General features: G+C 39.2%; 1 protein-coding gene across 1 annotated transcript; it reads right to left on the reverse strand.

Annotated features, from left to right (window-relative positions):
• Positions 1 to 4,763: 4,763 nt before the first annotated feature.
• UQCRC2 (ubiquinol-cytochrome c reductase core protein 2) lies at positions 4,764 to 16,966 on the reverse strand. The gene is made up of 14 exons (XM_076350526.1): positions 16,841 to 16,966; positions 15,218 to 15,310; positions 14,944 to 15,093; positions 13,636 to 13,700; positions 12,599 to 12,655; positions 12,123 to 12,247; positions 10,538 to 10,635; positions 10,051 to 10,108; positions 9,789 to 9,884; positions 8,682 to 8,881; positions 8,344 to 8,424; positions 7,701 to 7,777; positions 5,852 to 6,005; positions 4,764 to 5,010 (listed from the first exon to the last, which is right to left on the reverse strand). Exons 1-14 carry the CDS (start codon positions 16,874 to 16,876, stop codon positions 4,927 to 4,929), a joined length of 1,374 nt encoding a protein of 457 aa, XP_076206641.1. The 5' UTR covers positions 16,877 to 16,966; the 3' UTR covers positions 4,764 to 4,926.
• Positions 16,967 to 17,226: the final 260 nt, after the last annotated feature.

Raw genomic sequence — 17,226 nt, forward strand, 5'->3', positions numbered from 1 at the left:
AATACAGCATATTAATCACTGAAACTAAGTGGTTCTATTTGCAACAATTTGAAAAAGGCAAGCTCCAAAAGAATTTTCAACAAAGGCTACAAGAACAAGGAGTCAAATTATTTGTGGCATGTGATGTGTTTGATTTATTGCAGCAAGTATTGAACAGTTTAAAGGGGGTTGAGGACTGGTAACAAACATTGTCCCTTTGTAGCTGATCTTAGTTTTCGGAGCCAAAAGAAACAAATTGAGCATGCTTCATGGAGCACCTGGATCTAACTCAGCACATTCCACACACACAAAAAAAGCAAACAGCTGAATTTGTTCAATTCACATTTAGAGTGAACTTACAAAAACTTTGTATTTAAGACCAAAGCTGTAAAATTTTGCAGAAAAGATAGTATTTTGTAGAAGCTCCATCTCTTAATGATACCAGAGGCAGCACACCTATTTTGGCACTAATACCAATGTGCAGAGCATGAGGCTTGAGAAAAATATGATGCATTGCTTAGGAGTTTTTCTTGCAGTGAATTAGGTTTTATCTTTACGGACTTATTTTTTCAGTTAAGTAAGCTGAGTATTATCTGTACAGTTTCAAACTGGAACCTAAAAGAACAATTTTATTACTGCTTATAGCTTGAAAGAGCTGGTGCCATTCTGCTGACTTTTAACGGGGAGGAGGTAGAAATTAACAGAGGTAGCAGGAGGCACTAATGTCTTAAAATCCTAGTTAGACTCACCAAACTCATGTGTACATACGCATGCCCTATTCTCCATGCCAGCAAGAAGAAACAGGGCTGCTTAGTACGTGTGTTTCCTCAGAACACCTTCACAGGGAAAGAGGTTATCTCCACATTAATCTTCAGTGGCCAATGAATGATAGCAAACACAAAACTGACAGGTGAACTGAAAAGCTGGGCGGTTCAGACTCTAGATGCTGGAGCAGAGGAGCGAAATTGTCTACTTCTGCAGTTCAGAGATGGCTTTGACGCGCCACAACAGTGTTATCAGCACAGTATAGGCAGAAAAAACAGAATTCTGAAAGAATCTATTAAAAGCCAAGAGTCTCTTGCAGATACTTTAAAACATAAGTACATTTATGTCTATGCATTTTGAAACACATAATCTGGGTGATTTACCTTTCTGTTTGAGGCTGAGAACTTACATAAAACTTGGTAAAATGTTTCCTGTTGCTTTTTTGGTAACTGCTATCCTGGTACTTGTTTCACAGCCTCTTGTTTGCACCCCAGTAGAACCAGTATCTTGTGATAAGCTTGAGTAGAGAGAAGGTGTTAGGGTGATGGAGTAGGAGCAGTTAGTAGAAAGAGTGAATGAAAAAAATCATAGTCAGTAATTCAGGTAAACAGTTTTAAAGCCTGCAAATTTTTGCTACAGGCATTTTTAACCCAAAAGGGTTAAGAAGAAAATAGAGCAGATGGAGAGAGGCTCCTTGTTCTGCCTAATATGGCAGCAGACAGCTGTACTGCTTGTTTAAATCCCCTATGCTGTTCTGTCAGTACATAATGTTTACTGATACTGCTCCTCTGTGCAACTGTTTCTGCCAGGCTGCTGATAGAGCTGTAGTCTGCTGCAGATTGATTCTGCTTGCCTTTTGCAGTCCCCAAAATTACAGGTTTACACAGTAATTGCAATTCCCCCAACCTCTCGAAGCCCATCTTGTTATACCCCATGGTATATATAGGTGCTGGGGTTTCTGTACTCTGTTGTTCTTGGATGAAGTACTGCTTTTTGCAAACTGCAGCTCAGTGCTTTCCATTGGCAGCAGGTAATAAGAACATTATTTGTAGCCTTATCCCTTAAAACAAACAAACACACACACACACAAAACATCACCACTGCTTTCTGCTGGAACTCCTCAGTTAGATTCTGCACCAGCTCTTGTAGGCATCTCCTACTTCTCCCCTGGCCTCGCTTGACTTTGTCTTGCAATGGGTCCACGTGTTGGTTGTTCTCAGAGCGGAGGGACAGGCACCAGCCACTGAAGACAGTCAAATCCTGGAAACCTCCGGGGGTCCAGACAAACATAAGGTGGCACGGCTGTTACACGGATTCTCCAGCATCCACCTAGATAAACTTAACCACTGTGGAGGAAGGGGTACGCTTGGCTCCATACCAACAGATAGAACAGCAAGGTGACTTACAAGGGTGGGCAGCAGATATGTATAGACAGGGTATTCCAGCTGTGAAAGGGTACAGTGAAGCAGTGGAAAGATGCCAGCAGAACTGTTTGGAGTGCAGCTATGTAATCTCAGCTCAACCTTGCTGGAGTCTGTCTGGTCCCAAGTAGCGGCCCTGATTAGAGCATGCACCGTTGTACCTTTATCTTGCCTAAAAAACCCCACAGAAATGGAAGGTAGCACTGAATAGGCAATCTAAAGTTCAGCACGTTTGCTCAGAAAAATCCCAAAGTAAATAAGTGAACTGCAGCTTTCCTTAGTGCTGTGAAAAGGTTAGTTCTTAACAGAGATAAAAAAAACTTTCATTAAAAAAGGAAGCAAAAAAAAAAATTGCATCCAGTTGGTTTGAAGAACTGCTAAACACATGCTTTTACATAAAAATGTGAAAGTGGTTAAGACTACATATTTTGTAATACGAACATTAAAAAAAACCAAACAAGTCTCTTAAACTGATTGCTGCCAATTTTCTTCCTTGGCAGGTGATGTTCTAATAAAAATTGGATATGCTGACGTTTTAGGATGGACTCTGAGAGAGCTTAGGCAACTCCTGCACAATATTCCTGTAGGAACTACCCTACAAATCAGAGTTTACAGAGATTTTGTTGAAGTACCTCAACGCTGGCAAAATGCGGTTGAATTAATTCCTGAAGCAAAGCTTCCTGTGATGACAGCAGAGTAAGAAATAAGTATTGTACATAACTAGAATTTCACACCTTGCTTAGTATTATAGCAAGAAACAAGAAATAGCGTAATAGCTTTTTCATTTTAGGATAAAACGTTAGTCTAAGAATTTACTTTCATTTATTTTTCTGCAATAGAAAATTGTGATTTGAAATTAACAAATACCAAAAGAAAAGTTTACTTTTCTAGTTACAGTGAAGACAGGGTCAGGACAAACGTTAATTTTAGACATGCCCCTTCCCACCTCCACAGAGACCATAAAAAGTCTGGCTGGCAATAATGGCCACTGAAGTCAAAGAGGCCATGTCAATTGTAATAGCCAAGGATCTAGACAATTACAAGTAGCTGATGATATCAAGATGGAGGTCTTGCTACAACCATGTAAAAAGCTTACCTGTTTCTTAATCGGTCTAACTACTGACAAGTGGTTAATGATTATGACTTTTAAAATTAAACTTAAGGAAAAATAAACTCTTCTTCTGAGAGCCACTGCATACAGAAGCTTTTAAAAATACATTGCTCTCAATCCTAAAGGTGGCTCATATAGCAAGTATAGTTAATCTAGATGGGATACAAGGCAGTTAAAACTTTGTGCTTCAGGAAAACTTGTAACAGAAAAGAAACCTCAGAGGTAGGGGAAGGAACAGAAGCATTGAAAGGAGATAATTAGGCTAGAACAGCAGAAAGGAAGCTCACGCAGCAAGGGGCTTTCCAAGAGATTAAACCTCGTAAGCTTGTTTAAATAAATCATTTGCTATTCTGAAGGAGCAGAAAAAGGATAGCTTGCTTTTCTATTGACCGAATTACAACTTAGCTATTACTTTAGAGTCCAAAGGAAACTGTGTGCAAAGGACTATGGACAATAGTATGTTTGGTATTAGAGGAGCTTCAGAACTAATGAATTTGTCTTTAGAACAAGTATTCGCAAAAACCTTAAGACTCCATGATTAGTTAACTAAATAGCTATGGGAATTATTGCATGTTAAAGTAATACCATGCTGTGTATTTCCAGCACAAGCGAAGATGCTGAGGATGAAGACACCACCAGGTTGAGTAGCGATGATGATGTAGACTTGGAAACTTTTCAGTATAAATCTTCCCAGTCATACTGTTGTGAGTTCACTCGTAAGTTACCATAAATATCCAAAATTTGGCAGATATCCGATACAGGCCAGACACTTAGAGTAGGCACAGACACTGGTTGTGATGCTGTACTTCATAATGATGTTGATGCATTGTGCAATCCTAAGTTTGATGCCAGTGGTGTTAGACCTCCCTCGTACTGGGCTATGGAAAACAGTGAGACCAGTTCCTCTTCTTCCTGCCTTTCTGTATCAGAGACATCCTATCTGGAAGAATTTGCCTTTGTTTCAGAATAGCTCAAAACTTGACTTCTTCAAAACCTAGATTTCTGAAGTTGTATCTTACCTGTTTTAGTACATGCCTAGACTTCCAAAAAACCTAAATGTCCTAAGATATACAAAATGATATATGAGCTATGTAAAGCTGTTTTAGCAATGCCGTCCCTACCATCAAAGCTGCCTATCAATGCTACTTGTGGAGAAGACATTCAGAAACGCTACCTCTGCTAGTCCTAGACAAGTAGCAGTTACAAGCTCTAAGGTCCAATATATTCATCTTTGTTTGAAGGTAATTTTCTTCATTTACTTGATATAAGGATGGTGCAGAGTTATCAAGAACTTCTCCTGAATACACGGACAACTAGTGGCAATTACAGTATTTGTCTGCATCACAATGATAATTTCTGATATCTCTATTTTTTACATTGACTAAAATTCACCTTATTTTCTCACTGTAGTTTTACATTCAGTGTACAGAGCCAGACTTATCAGCAGTTTAGATACCATTTTCAGTGGAAAAAACCTTAGCACAAAATGTAGGAACTCAGCACTTTATTTGATGAGTGCAAGCCCACAATTACTCCAGATTAATTTTCTGAAAGAACTGAATTAATAAATAACATGTTAGTAGTAATTTATTTAGAATACAGGTGACTTAAAGCTCAGGTCCATCTTGAATCCACATCCCAGTTTTGTTTTTACAGCTCATCAAGAAAAGGAGTCTTTCCCAAATCCCCACTAGCTGCCATTGATTTCTTCCCATTGACAAACTTCTTTGCAGCCTGAAAATAAATCAGAAAGATGGATATAAGGAAATATTCACTACAACAGCATTTATCTTGCTGCTTATAGCCTCAGCCTCAAGTTATTAAAACAGACAACAAATCCCAACACTACTATAGTACATCATCAAGTAAACAATTTTCCTTTTGCTGTCTAAACTTACTTGCTTCTAATCTAGCTCCTTGTCACTTTATAATCTAAACAGGAATGGCAGAATGACAGTTGGATATAAGGCATGAACTCTTTGAAAATGGTTATTCGTAGAATAATTATTACACCACAAGATACAGTGGATCTCTCCTTACTGCTAAAGCTATTGCTAATTGCTACTGCCACACAAATTAGTGGTGACTGTGAAAAAACAAGTTTTTTATCTTAGAATTTCTCCTTCTGATGGATTTCTGTATGAAGTTTGCTTAAGTATAAGCAAGAAGGTAATTTGGAATAGCAATGCAGTTATGTCAATTTATCAATGAAAGCCTAATTGTTTTATTAAGCACACCAAATATTCTAGACTCAGGAATCCTAAAAGCCTTGACACAGAAGTGCCTGCACTGGAACTAATAACAAGTTTTCCAAGAATACTAGTTGGCAGTTTTGGTAAATTTAAGTGAAATAGATGAGAATTTCACATACTCCCAGCTACGCTAGTTTTACAGTGTATTGGATTAAAGGGTCTTCTGTTAATAAAGATAGCCAGCTGGGATTTGTAAATGAGTTGCTTTTTTTAAAGACAGTATATAGGTCTGTTTATAAACACACACAAACGAGCACCAGTTTTGTATAAAACAATGTTACACAGTGATTAAGGAACACCTGTAGATGCCAACACATACTTACATTCACAACATCAGCAGTAGCTACAGAGTCCATTTTTTGAGCAACAACAGATGGTGATGTGTGTGTGCCAGAAACCAATGACTCTGAGCCAATTTCATTCAGTAACCCTTCTGCGGTCTCCACTGACATCAAATAGGTGGCTTTCAGCTGGTTTCTGCCATCAAACAAAGCATTAAGGATGAGTGAGCATGTAAGTCCTGTTATTATGTTCCCCACCACCCCCGTAAGTGCAATGAGTTTCTGGTGCTTTTTAAGTTTTCAAGATTCCTCTCTGTTTTGAAATGTTTTCCTTTTCGAGTATGGAAGGGTTCTGTAGTTAGGAAAGAGGCACCACAAATAGTTGAAGCATGAAAATGACAGGGTACGTGAACACCTACAGCCTTGGAATGATCAGCCACCCCACACAGTCAGAAGATGTCTAGCTCAGAATTTGTTTCTGTTTGAACTAACTAATGCAGGCACTCCAGGAATTAGACAAACTATCAAGTTTAAAAATTAGGTTTAAAATTTATTTCAGTTTCTCATCAAGGACAGATGTATGCAGAGCAATTTTGTTGTAAGCAACAAAGAAGCAATGTATGTAAATGGTTAGGTTCCTTGTGCAATAGTTCCATGTTCTGTTAAAAGACAGCAAGTTTATACTGCTTTTGCTGTTTCACACAGTCTCACTGCTACATATGAAAATCTTATTTTTATAAGCTAGTCCTTCTATTCTTTTTTAAAAATCAAAATGGCAGAAAATGGTTTATTCCAATAGAAATAGCTTGGTATTTTTGACTGAATTGCAAGACTCTGCAAATATCACTGACCTTGAATTTGTTTTTTGGGTTTGGTTTTTTTTTTTGGTCACTAAAGGAAAAAAAAGCAATAGAAAATATGTGAAGCCATTCAAGAAGGCAAACAAAAAAAAAAGCCACAGCACTGTAACTCCGTAATACTAGGCAGCTTCTTTTTAAAAAAAAAAAAAAGACCAAAAAAAAGACCAACATAACACCAAATATAAAGGTCCAGAATTCACCATTTAGCTACTAGTGACTAAGGCTCAACCAATCATGTCTAGGTTATCATGTTTTGTGTAATCAAGCTTTACGTGGAGTCTTGTAAGTATTTTATATACGCAACAGACAGTATTTTTAATATTTCTACTTGAGTGAATCTGTACTATATTGTTGTATTGCACAACTACAGTTTGAGAGGCTCAGTGCATTTTAACACTACTTGGAGATCAAGCACCAACTAATGTGCACAACCCTCTATAAATTAGAAACTCTAAAACTTTGTTGGTGTTACTGCATCTCTAATAATAATTTCCCCCCATCTCAAATATTCCTAGGGGCACATATTTCGAGCACTTGGATGTAACATCACTAATTCAGTGCTTTACACTTGCAGACCCTCATTACTACTAATCTTTGAAGATGCAGAAGATTGCTTACTATAATCATTTGGGGAATTGCCACAGTGTGACTGTAAAAGGAATTACCTAAATAATGCAATTTAGGATTCTAATTTAAATACATCTTAATACTACAGAGTATGATTAAAACGACAGCATCTGCTGATACTTGCTAATTTCTTACATTGAAACAGTTTTCAGAAAACATTAAAACTTATCTAACAAGTTTTTATTAGGAAATACCACTAGCAGAGAATCAGTGTAGCTTGGGGGGAGGGGGAAGAGTATTGACAACGCTTCAATTTTCAGGCAGGAAAATGAGCAGTTCCCCATGGAAATAATTACAGGACAACGATAAGCTTTGCAGTACAGAATAGTTTAAGTGTTTGACAAGTAGCTACATGTTAAGAAACTTCTCTTTACAACACGCAAGACAGTCCTTTACTCACTTACTTTGCCTTTATGACATCGTCATCGGTGACGCTGCCCTGAGCAACTGCCTTTATCTGGTTCAAAGCAGCTTTAATGACCTGAGGATAATGAAATCATTTAAGACTTCTTCCTGCATTAAATGTCAACATGTTATTTCTATTATCTGACATCTTCGAAACTTCAGGGGAGAGCAGGTGACAGTGTTGGGATTGTCTTCCTGAACTCAGTTCTGAACAGCTTTATAACAAAACTAAAACCACTGTAAAAAATGCCCAAGTGAGAGACAAAAAACAGCGTGGATTTAAATTGCAACACCACATTAATTTACATGGTCTCACCATTTTTCATGAGAGTATTCAGTTCTGCCAGCTTCGAGAGCCAGCACATTCCTCATGATATGCTTAGGCTTACACATGTAAATCAGAAACTACAGTCAGCAATTCAAGGTATTTTACTAGCTCTAGTTCGTATTAGGTATTTGTACTTCCCAGAAAGCAAGTCTCATTCCCAGCTTACAGAGTTAAGTCATTAACTGAACATGCAGCATTCTTATACAAGAAACCATATGAATTGACTTTTTCTAGATGAATCAGTCACTATCTCAAATCAAAACACTAGTTTGAAAGTTATGTTGCTAATACTTAAATTCTAATCAGCAACTCACCTCCCCAGCATTTGCAGCCTGGGATATGGTATAAATCCCAAAGAGCCCAGAATCAGAGTAGTTAACATTAAATGCAGAAGCCTGCAAAACAAACATTTTATCAACTGTTTCAAGTATCAGAACAACTCAGCATCAAGCATAGGGAAGTAATTACTGTTAGGATCTAAAATACCATAATTCAGGAAGCTAAACTCCATCTGTACAGAGGAAAGATCACATTGGAAGGCCTTCGCTGAAAGTAACTTGTGCAAGAAAAAACTAATGAAGATTCTAGCTGAAGGTAGTAACCTCTCTAAGGATAGTATGCATTTTAGAGTACAGAAACCCTTTGAACTTACGTCAAATGGCTGAGTAGTTGCTTTAGCAATACCCTGGGCCAATTTGCTGGTAACATTGCTTCCCCTCTTGATAAGGGGTCCAGCACCTAAAACATGCTGAAGAACACTGAACGCATTTGCTTCTGCACTTCCAACAGCAGCTCCTTCTGTTACAATAGCAGCATGGACAAGGCTATCACCATTCTGTTCTCTGATTTCTCCTAAAAATACAACAACAGAATAAAAGGTAATGCAGTGTTCAGTTAGAAACTACTGTACGTTCAGAGGTACAGAAAGGAAACATTTCTAGCCAGGAGTTAGTTTCATGAGAGAGAAGCCAAGGTGTGAAGTTACTGTATGTCCACTCAGGAAGACAGCAAGAAGCTGTTAGTAGGCTGTAGGTCATTTTAAAAAGTCCTTTACATTCAAAAATTCCCTTGCAAGCACAAAACCAAGTACCTTACTATGCCTTATTTGAACCTGACCCTAAACCATACATAGTAAGAGATGATAAAACTCAGTGAGTCTCCAGATAACAAATGTCCAGAAAAGTAGCGTACCTTCTGTTCATAGTAATACTTATTCTGTTTGATAAAACTGAAGTTATTCCAGTCAAATATTAAATGTTGGAAACTTTATTTTTTTTCCCCATCTGTTTACAGAATGATCCGATACCCCAACTAAAGAATAGCTATTGGTATTAGCACAAGATACTGCTCTGAAAGAGCTAAGCATTGCTTTGTCTTTTATGGAAGACTTAAGACATTCTAACAGATCTTCCCTAAAAAGAAAGCCTACCACCACTGCTAGACAGTCCTTAATCTATTCTTAAGGGAATTTTCCCAAAAATGCCAAGAGGAACCATATGCCAGCTTGTTTTTCACTTTATGGAATAAATGATCTTTCAGGTAAAGCTTTGTTGGAGATATGGGTTCAGTTTTATCCCAGAACTTTCCATGGTGGGGAATAATCCTCTGCTTATTTAGATGGGAGATGCCTCTGAACTGTCACTTCCCATGTATTGCATTTAGTACAACTATGTATTTTTCAGTTGCAACTTTGAATACTACTACATTTATAATAAACAGATAATCAGTCATTCAGAACAGATAGAAGAAACATACTTACCCCCTCGATAGACAGCCTTTGCACTAGAAATACCAGCACCACTTCGGATATTTAGAAAGTGTTCTGCAATTTGCTTTAAGTCAGAGTGCTTTACACCTGCAACACAATAGTTTATTCCAAGTAATGTAATGGCATTGAGAAGCTACAGCAGTTACATAAAAGTGTTTTAAGTGTACTGTAACATTTTACTTCTACAGAGAACTCAAATTTCTACAGTAGTTTTCCCTTATGAATTGCAGTGTCCATTAAAGAACATACATACCTATTCCTACAAGAGCCATTCTTGCACTTGTGAAATTGTTCTGTACAAAATGGTGAAGCTGCAACAGTAAATTCACATTTTAGGGTATTTTGTATAAAGAACAAAAATGGCAAGTGTGTTTCTGACATCCACTGTTCAGCCTTATACTTCTTCATGCAGCAAACTCCAATGCTTCCGGAACGAACTGTCTACAGAATAGCATTTTACGCCTTCTCCAGTGACTACTACAAAACCCTTTTATACAAGAACACTTGCATTTCATTGACAGCCTTCCTATCAACAAAAAGCCACTGACACGAACCACCTCTCTAAACACGAACGTGTGTTCTGTACCTAATACTAAAAGCTGCATGGAAATAAATTATTGTAACACCAGACTAATATGATAGTAAATAGTGACTATATATTTACTAAATCCATTTTCTCTCTCATCTGTCTTTGATAAAGAAACTGAAACAGATTTATAACACAACACAAATAATCCTACCTGCTCAGAAGTAATTTTTCCAATTGCGTAATCTGGACAATATAAGGGGTTTGCCAGAGCATTCTTATAAGCTGCAGCATGCAAGTTTTCCAGCACTCCTAAGAGGAACAAAGTTTCAGTGATGATGATTAACATAAGAGCCACTTTTAATGAAGATTATGAATGAAACTAAATGCTACCCCAGTGGAACAGAGCTGTAGTCCACTTTAAGGACCACAAGATCTGCAAAAGCAGGTCTGGAATAATCCAATACACATTGAAGTTTCATCCTAATCCTCAGGCAACAGAATCTGGTCTGAGGGCTTTTATTCTTCTGTAACTTATTAAAAAGAAAATAAAATCTAATAACTTGCATATGCTCAACACTTTTTGGCTTCAACAGCAAGCTATAAATGCAATCAGTGTTTGGGGGAGCAGTAGCAAACAACAACAAACCCCAATATCCTTTTAATTCATTTCAGAATCATCATCACCTTCACTGTAAGCATCCCTTGCTCCCGAGCTTGAGAAAGAACAGGCTGTTTATAATACTATTTGCAGCTTGGTGTGACATCTCATCTATCTCCCTATTCAGATGAAGGATGCTAGTGTCTTCAGTTCCCTTCTCATTAGTTTTTTCTTGCATCCAATAGCATTCTACTCATGCCTGTTTGATATTCTCAAAATATTCTCAAGAGAAAGATGATACTCCTTTCTTCACAGTTCTGATTCTGAACATAACTGTAACTGAAAATATTACTATGAAAACAACCTGTAGTTGATACAAGTTTAAAAAACAAAGATTGTTCCTGATTCTGATTTAAAAAAAAAAAAAAAAAATCTTAAAAAAATCCCTTCAATATAAAACAGAGATTTTTCCAAAGCCCAACATTGTGTTGTCACCTTTAACAGGTTATGAAGGTGAGCACGCTTCACAGAGTAGTACAAATTAAGTTTATAGTGCAGAACTACCTGGGTGAACTTGGATGACTAGAGTTAAGTAACAAAAGATATATTGGAATAGGCTTGGTTTGGCTGAGCCTTTGTGGTTTGTTTTTTTTGGGGGGGTTGGGGGGGATGGGGGGGTGTAGGTTGGGGTTTGTTTTTTTTTAAATCCAAACCTAAATTTATAAACCTAAAACTGGAATCCATTTTCAGTGTAATGAAAATACATATTGTTTTTATACCCAAATAACGATACAAATTCAAGAAGTCTTTCCACATCGATGAGTAATACCTAAATATTGTTTTCAGAACACAAGCTGCTGCAAATATATTGCCAACAACAGTCATGACTTGCACATTCTTTGGTTGTACTTCAAAAAAATTAAAAAGGTAAAATGGAAACTGTCAAGGAGAATGGTGTAAGCTGTCTTCAGCATGTTACTTGCTAAATGTTGTTATGCACAGCCTGGAAAAACTTGTGGATTTACAAAAAAAAGCTCCGTAACAACAGAAAGACCATACCTATCAAAGGAGAAAAGCTGAAAAATGAAATGGTCATATGACAGTGCAAAAGGGAAACTATTTTTTTTTTTTCCCCAAAGTTTTTCATTTTGAAGAAACTCCCATGAAGCCAATGCAGTGGATCAGAAAATACACTTACCAACTTGAGGATTCTGAAATGCGATTGCTTTGTCAACTTTTAATTGTGGCTGAAGATCAGTTACTTCCCATGGTCTGAACTCTGGTGCTGTGGTGACATTAAGAAGGTACTCCATTACTGTATCACTAGATAAAAAAAGTTACGAAGGCATTAAACACAATAGATGTATTTCTTTTGAAGTTGAAAGCAATTCAAACTAATCTGTAAGCAACACATTAACAACAAAATATATCACTCGAGCTGGAGTAGTTATTAGCACTGCTGTATAACGTATGAGATTTCAACTTCAGTTCCATAGCATCTGTATGCTCAGCAACATGATACAGAAGCTGAATATTAATACAGTAATTTATTGATTTATTACAAAAAGACATGAAAATAGGTATTAATTCTACCCTGTAAAATGATAGGTCTCTACTACAGAGCAGTTTTTTAAGAATGCAATAATTCAGTTTATAGCATATCTAGATACCTACACATAGTCACGCAGGCATTCAACAGAGTAAGTCATTTTCTCCCTTGTTGAGTACACGCTAAATGAGAAAAAATACAAAATCCATTTCAGCAGAGAGCATAGAATTGGATTTTCACACATATTCCCTGAATTTGTCAGCAAGATATTGACTAGAATATCTAGTTAACCTTAAATCTGCTTGAGATGACTGTTTAAAGGAGTGATAATACACACACAGCAGAAATAAGATATGTTTTAGTTATGTCTAAGTATTCAAGTAATAAAAAGCGTCTTGTGACCATCAGAATTTAAGATACCATGATAATTCAAGGTAAAACGACAGATAAGGCTGAATAGCAAAACTTGAAGAAAAATGTGTATGTGTATTAAACAGGCAATTTAGAAATTATTCTCTTTGGACAGAAAAGTTGGTCTTTTCCACTTGCTTCAACATATTTGTGATTAACAGGAACAAAAATGGGTAGAGTCTCAAGTTATATAAAACACTGCTATTAAGCAAATTCTATATAAACCAATCTTACTGCTTGATTTCAAGATACACTGCAAGAAAGCAGGCACAGGGAGATCCCTCTGTTATTTCTGTTAGGCTTGTTTTCTAGGCTTTAAACTCTCAAATCATGAAAGCCAACGACTGTCTGAATTGTTCCCAAAATTGCAGTGTGATGAGTGGTATCTATTCACAAAAGATGGAGGCGGGGGAGGGGAATCTACTGACTTCAGGAAGTTTAATCTCGCAGCCTGAAAAGGCAGAAAGAACATTAAGCTTTCTGGACAAATTATATTTCTTCCAGGTACACAACATTTATATTTTGTTAACCGAAAGGTGTTTTTAAAATACCAGTCATGGCTGCATTCTTGAACCTTAACAGAATGAGAAGTACAAAAGATGTTCCTTGTCAATGTTCACCATTCACGTACCATTACCACACTGAGCTTATCTGCCTACACATTGTTACGCTTATTGTTTTAAGTTTCCTTTAGTCATACAGCTTGTTAGCATTTTACCAAGACAGGTTATCTTTGTATGTGATTACAAACCTTAGGCTACCCCCAACAGCTTCAATGCCACGAGTAATCCGGAAAGAAGATGCTCCTTTAGTAGTCTATTTAAAAAAAACAAAACAAAACAAAACCCAAACACTTAAAATTCTAGCTATTTTAAGAACAGATTTGCCTGAGGTTATTCAGTGCTCAGGCAAAGTTGAAACAGTGTCAGTTCATTCATTTATAGAGAAGCCATTTTGAAAAGTTGAGCCAGCTTACTGCATCTCTACTCCCAATCATTTCTGTCATCTTCTCTGATTTTCCACCATAATTGCTCACGTATTTGCTCCCCAGCCACATTCTAGAATGATCCAGGTTTGCTTGAACATTTAATAGGATTCTTTGAATTAGATAAGCTTGACAAAACCAGGGCAAGGAATGCCTATACATACTATTACGCTGACAGCTGTCCAGGGAAGGTAACTTCGGGCAGCAGTTGGGAAGGAGGTAATAAGCAGCTGGGATGTTGGTTTTTTTTTTTCTGACTGAAACTGATGTGGATTGAGCCCATACAACAGCAGTCAAAGACAAGTCAGTGGCGCTGTGTAGCTCTAATCGTCACAGCCTGGCTGGTGTGCGAGAGAGGCCATGTTTACATCTGCTGCTAGAGCCAGGCAGCAATTGAGATAAACAGGAACGAGGGGAACAGCCACAGTGGGTTAAGCCCATGGGAAATCTAGCCCAACGTTCTGTACCTGACAGTGGCAACAGACGAGGCTGTTTAAATATAACATCCCACAACCCATTCAATGGTATTCCTGCAGTACCTACAGGAGTTACTCCTATTAGCAACTGTTTAAGGACCTGTTATCAATGAATTTGTCCGATTCTTTTTTGAACCTGCTGATATGTATCTGCCTCCACAGCATCTTGTATAACTGAAGCTAGACATAAGACAGGAAGGGAAAACAAGGAGCTTAAAATATCTTGATCGCAGTAGTAAGAAAAACTATTCAGAAATATTCCACACACACACAAAATTGAGTTTGTATCAGCTACCCAAATTAACTTTTACTGCAGCTTAAATGAGTTATGTGCATAGCTTGACATAGATATATTTTATATATATAGTTTAAGACACCACTGGAGAGCATAGTTCTAAGTAAATATCACTGTCTGTCTTCCAGGAAGTAATGTCATTTCTCCTGCAGTTGAACCAGGTAACCAAGAACCAATGTACATTGTTTTCCACTTTATAAGATCTCTTACATTAAATTTTACCATATCGTTTCTCTTTGCAATCATAAACCTTCCACCATTTCATCTACTGCCCATGCAATAGCAAAGAGAATAAACACCAACCAAATTAGATGCAAGACGAAGCAAGTGAGCAGTTCCCAAGTTACTAGTGGTTTCATATCTGCTGCCCGCTTTAATAAACACACCAATTCTTGAAGCTGGAGAAAAGTTTTCCAGAGATGCAATAACTAAGCCATTTGGTAATTTTGTGATCTGTATTAAAAAGAAAAAAATTGGTTTAGTCATCCACTGGAAGTACTGTCACAGTTCTGCTTTCACTGAGTTTTAAAAGATAAATAAAAAGGAGAGAGAAAAAAATACCAGCATTCATACCGACCTCAAGATCCTCAGACTCTGGAGATAATTTCACTCGTTCTGCAGTTGCTGAGGTTGCAACTTTAGGAGCTACCTTAAGTGAGTAAAGTCTCTTCTAGAGGGGAAAGCATAAGAGAATGGATTTCCTGAATTAGTTCATCACATATTCCATTATATACTGAAAAAGCAACTAATTTTAAAGTAGAAATACAATGAACAACTTCAAGCCCCAGAGTAAAAACAGTGATTCCCTTGTAATTCCTCTGATCGTTTTTTCCATCACTGCTGGAACCTGTGCAATGACTTATACGACATCTCTGGAAGTTCAAGAAATAGCACTGTAAGAATGTGGTGGGGTTTTTTTCTCCTTTCTTTGCTGTTGTGCAGTGGGAATCTCTACTGATACTATAGTCTGTAGGACCAATGTATAGCAATTAACTGAACAAACCGCTACAGCAATCCACATAAGCAGAACACAACTTTGCAGATAACTTTCTAATTTATCAGGTGTAGGCAGTTCAACTCCTAAAGAGTCACCTCTCAGAACACCAACCTATCTACACTGACTGCAGCATACAAAGAGAACACGTATGCAAGTCCCCAAACTGCAGAGTAATAACCAGAAGCAGGCCTTCAAATTGAAGAGGTGAACATCGCAAGAGCCTTCCCTTCAGTAGCTGGCAACAGAAATGACAAGACTATTGATTTCAAATCTGAAATGCTATTCCCTTCCACCCTTTTTGGAAGCTTCTTATACTTGTAAAATAAATTTATTTATTACTCTTCTTTTTGCATTAAAAAAATAACTTCGCTCCCCATACATCTCAAAGTAAAAACCGAGTGACAGAAACACCACTGCACTCAGTTGTAGGATACCAATGACATAATTCCCCTTGCTTTGCCACAGACTCTGTTCGATGTACGAGTCTAGGGAAAACTCCTTTCTTGCCCCACCACAAATTTGTTAAGACACCTGATTTTAACCGCTAAGCCTATTTATGAATTACTAGCGCATGTCTAAAATTGACTTGCAAACATACTGTGACTCAGAAGACGCCATCCTACTCGAGAGAGCATTTCCAGCAGAGACCTAACACAAGTTATATTTCAGCTGTCCGTGGGCTCAACAAGACTTTCTGCAGCAGAACAAGCCCTCTGCCCCCTCCACGCCTCCGGGACTAGCCGAGTCCCACTTGCCAAGGGCACCACCTTGCCACAAGCAGCTGAAGTCTCCCCAGCGAGAAAGGATCCCCTCGGAGACCACTACTCCCCTCTCCGACCACACGGGCGGCCCTGCCTCGTCGGCCGCTCCCGGGGGAGCCCCCCGCCCCGGCAGGAGCTCCCAGCCACAGAGCTGCGCGCAGGCCGCGCCGGGCCCGGCCCGCGGCCTGTCTGACCTTCAGCCCCGCCGCCCGGCTCCGCCAACCGCCCGACCAGCTCGACCCCGGCCCTGGTCCCCACTCACGCCCCTCGCTGACAGCCCCACAGGCATGAACGCAGCCCGCCCGCCCGCCCGCCAGCCCGGCTCGCCACCCCGGGGCTGGTTGGGGTCAGGCCCGCCCGCAGCTGCCGGGGCCCGGACAACCGCTGTCGCTGCTGTCTGTGCCTCTCCCCTACACACACAACGCCTCCAGGTCGCACTCACTGAGAGGGAGCGCGCGACCACCGGGAATCCCTTCATCCTTCCGCGCCCCTCAGCTCAGCCCTGGCGAGGAGAACAAGATGGCTGTCCCGGAGGAAGACTCTGCCTTCCCGGCACGCCCCGCGCCGCTTTGACTTTCTAGCGAGCGAATACCCAAGCTCTACTACTTGTGCTTGGAATCACGGCTGGAGGATAGAGCGACACCTCGCGGGCTTCCGGGACGGCTGTGCGCATGCGCAGAGTGCCGCAACCTCCCGGCCACCGGGGGGCGTTGCTCCAGCCCTCGGGGCGCGGGGGTCCCGGTGGTGCCTCCGGGTGGGGGCGAACCGTAAACGACTCACGGCAGACCCATTTCGTGGCGTTCGCAGCCGCCTTCCCCCGCGGCGGCG

This window comes from Aptenodytes patagonicus, chromosome 13 (assembly GCF_965638725.1).
Source record: "Aptenodytes patagonicus chromosome 13, bAptPat1.pri.cur, whole genome shotgun sequence".
In the NCBI taxonomy this organism is placed as follows: Eukaryota; Metazoa; Chordata; class Aves; order Sphenisciformes; family Spheniscidae; genus Aptenodytes; species Aptenodytes patagonicus.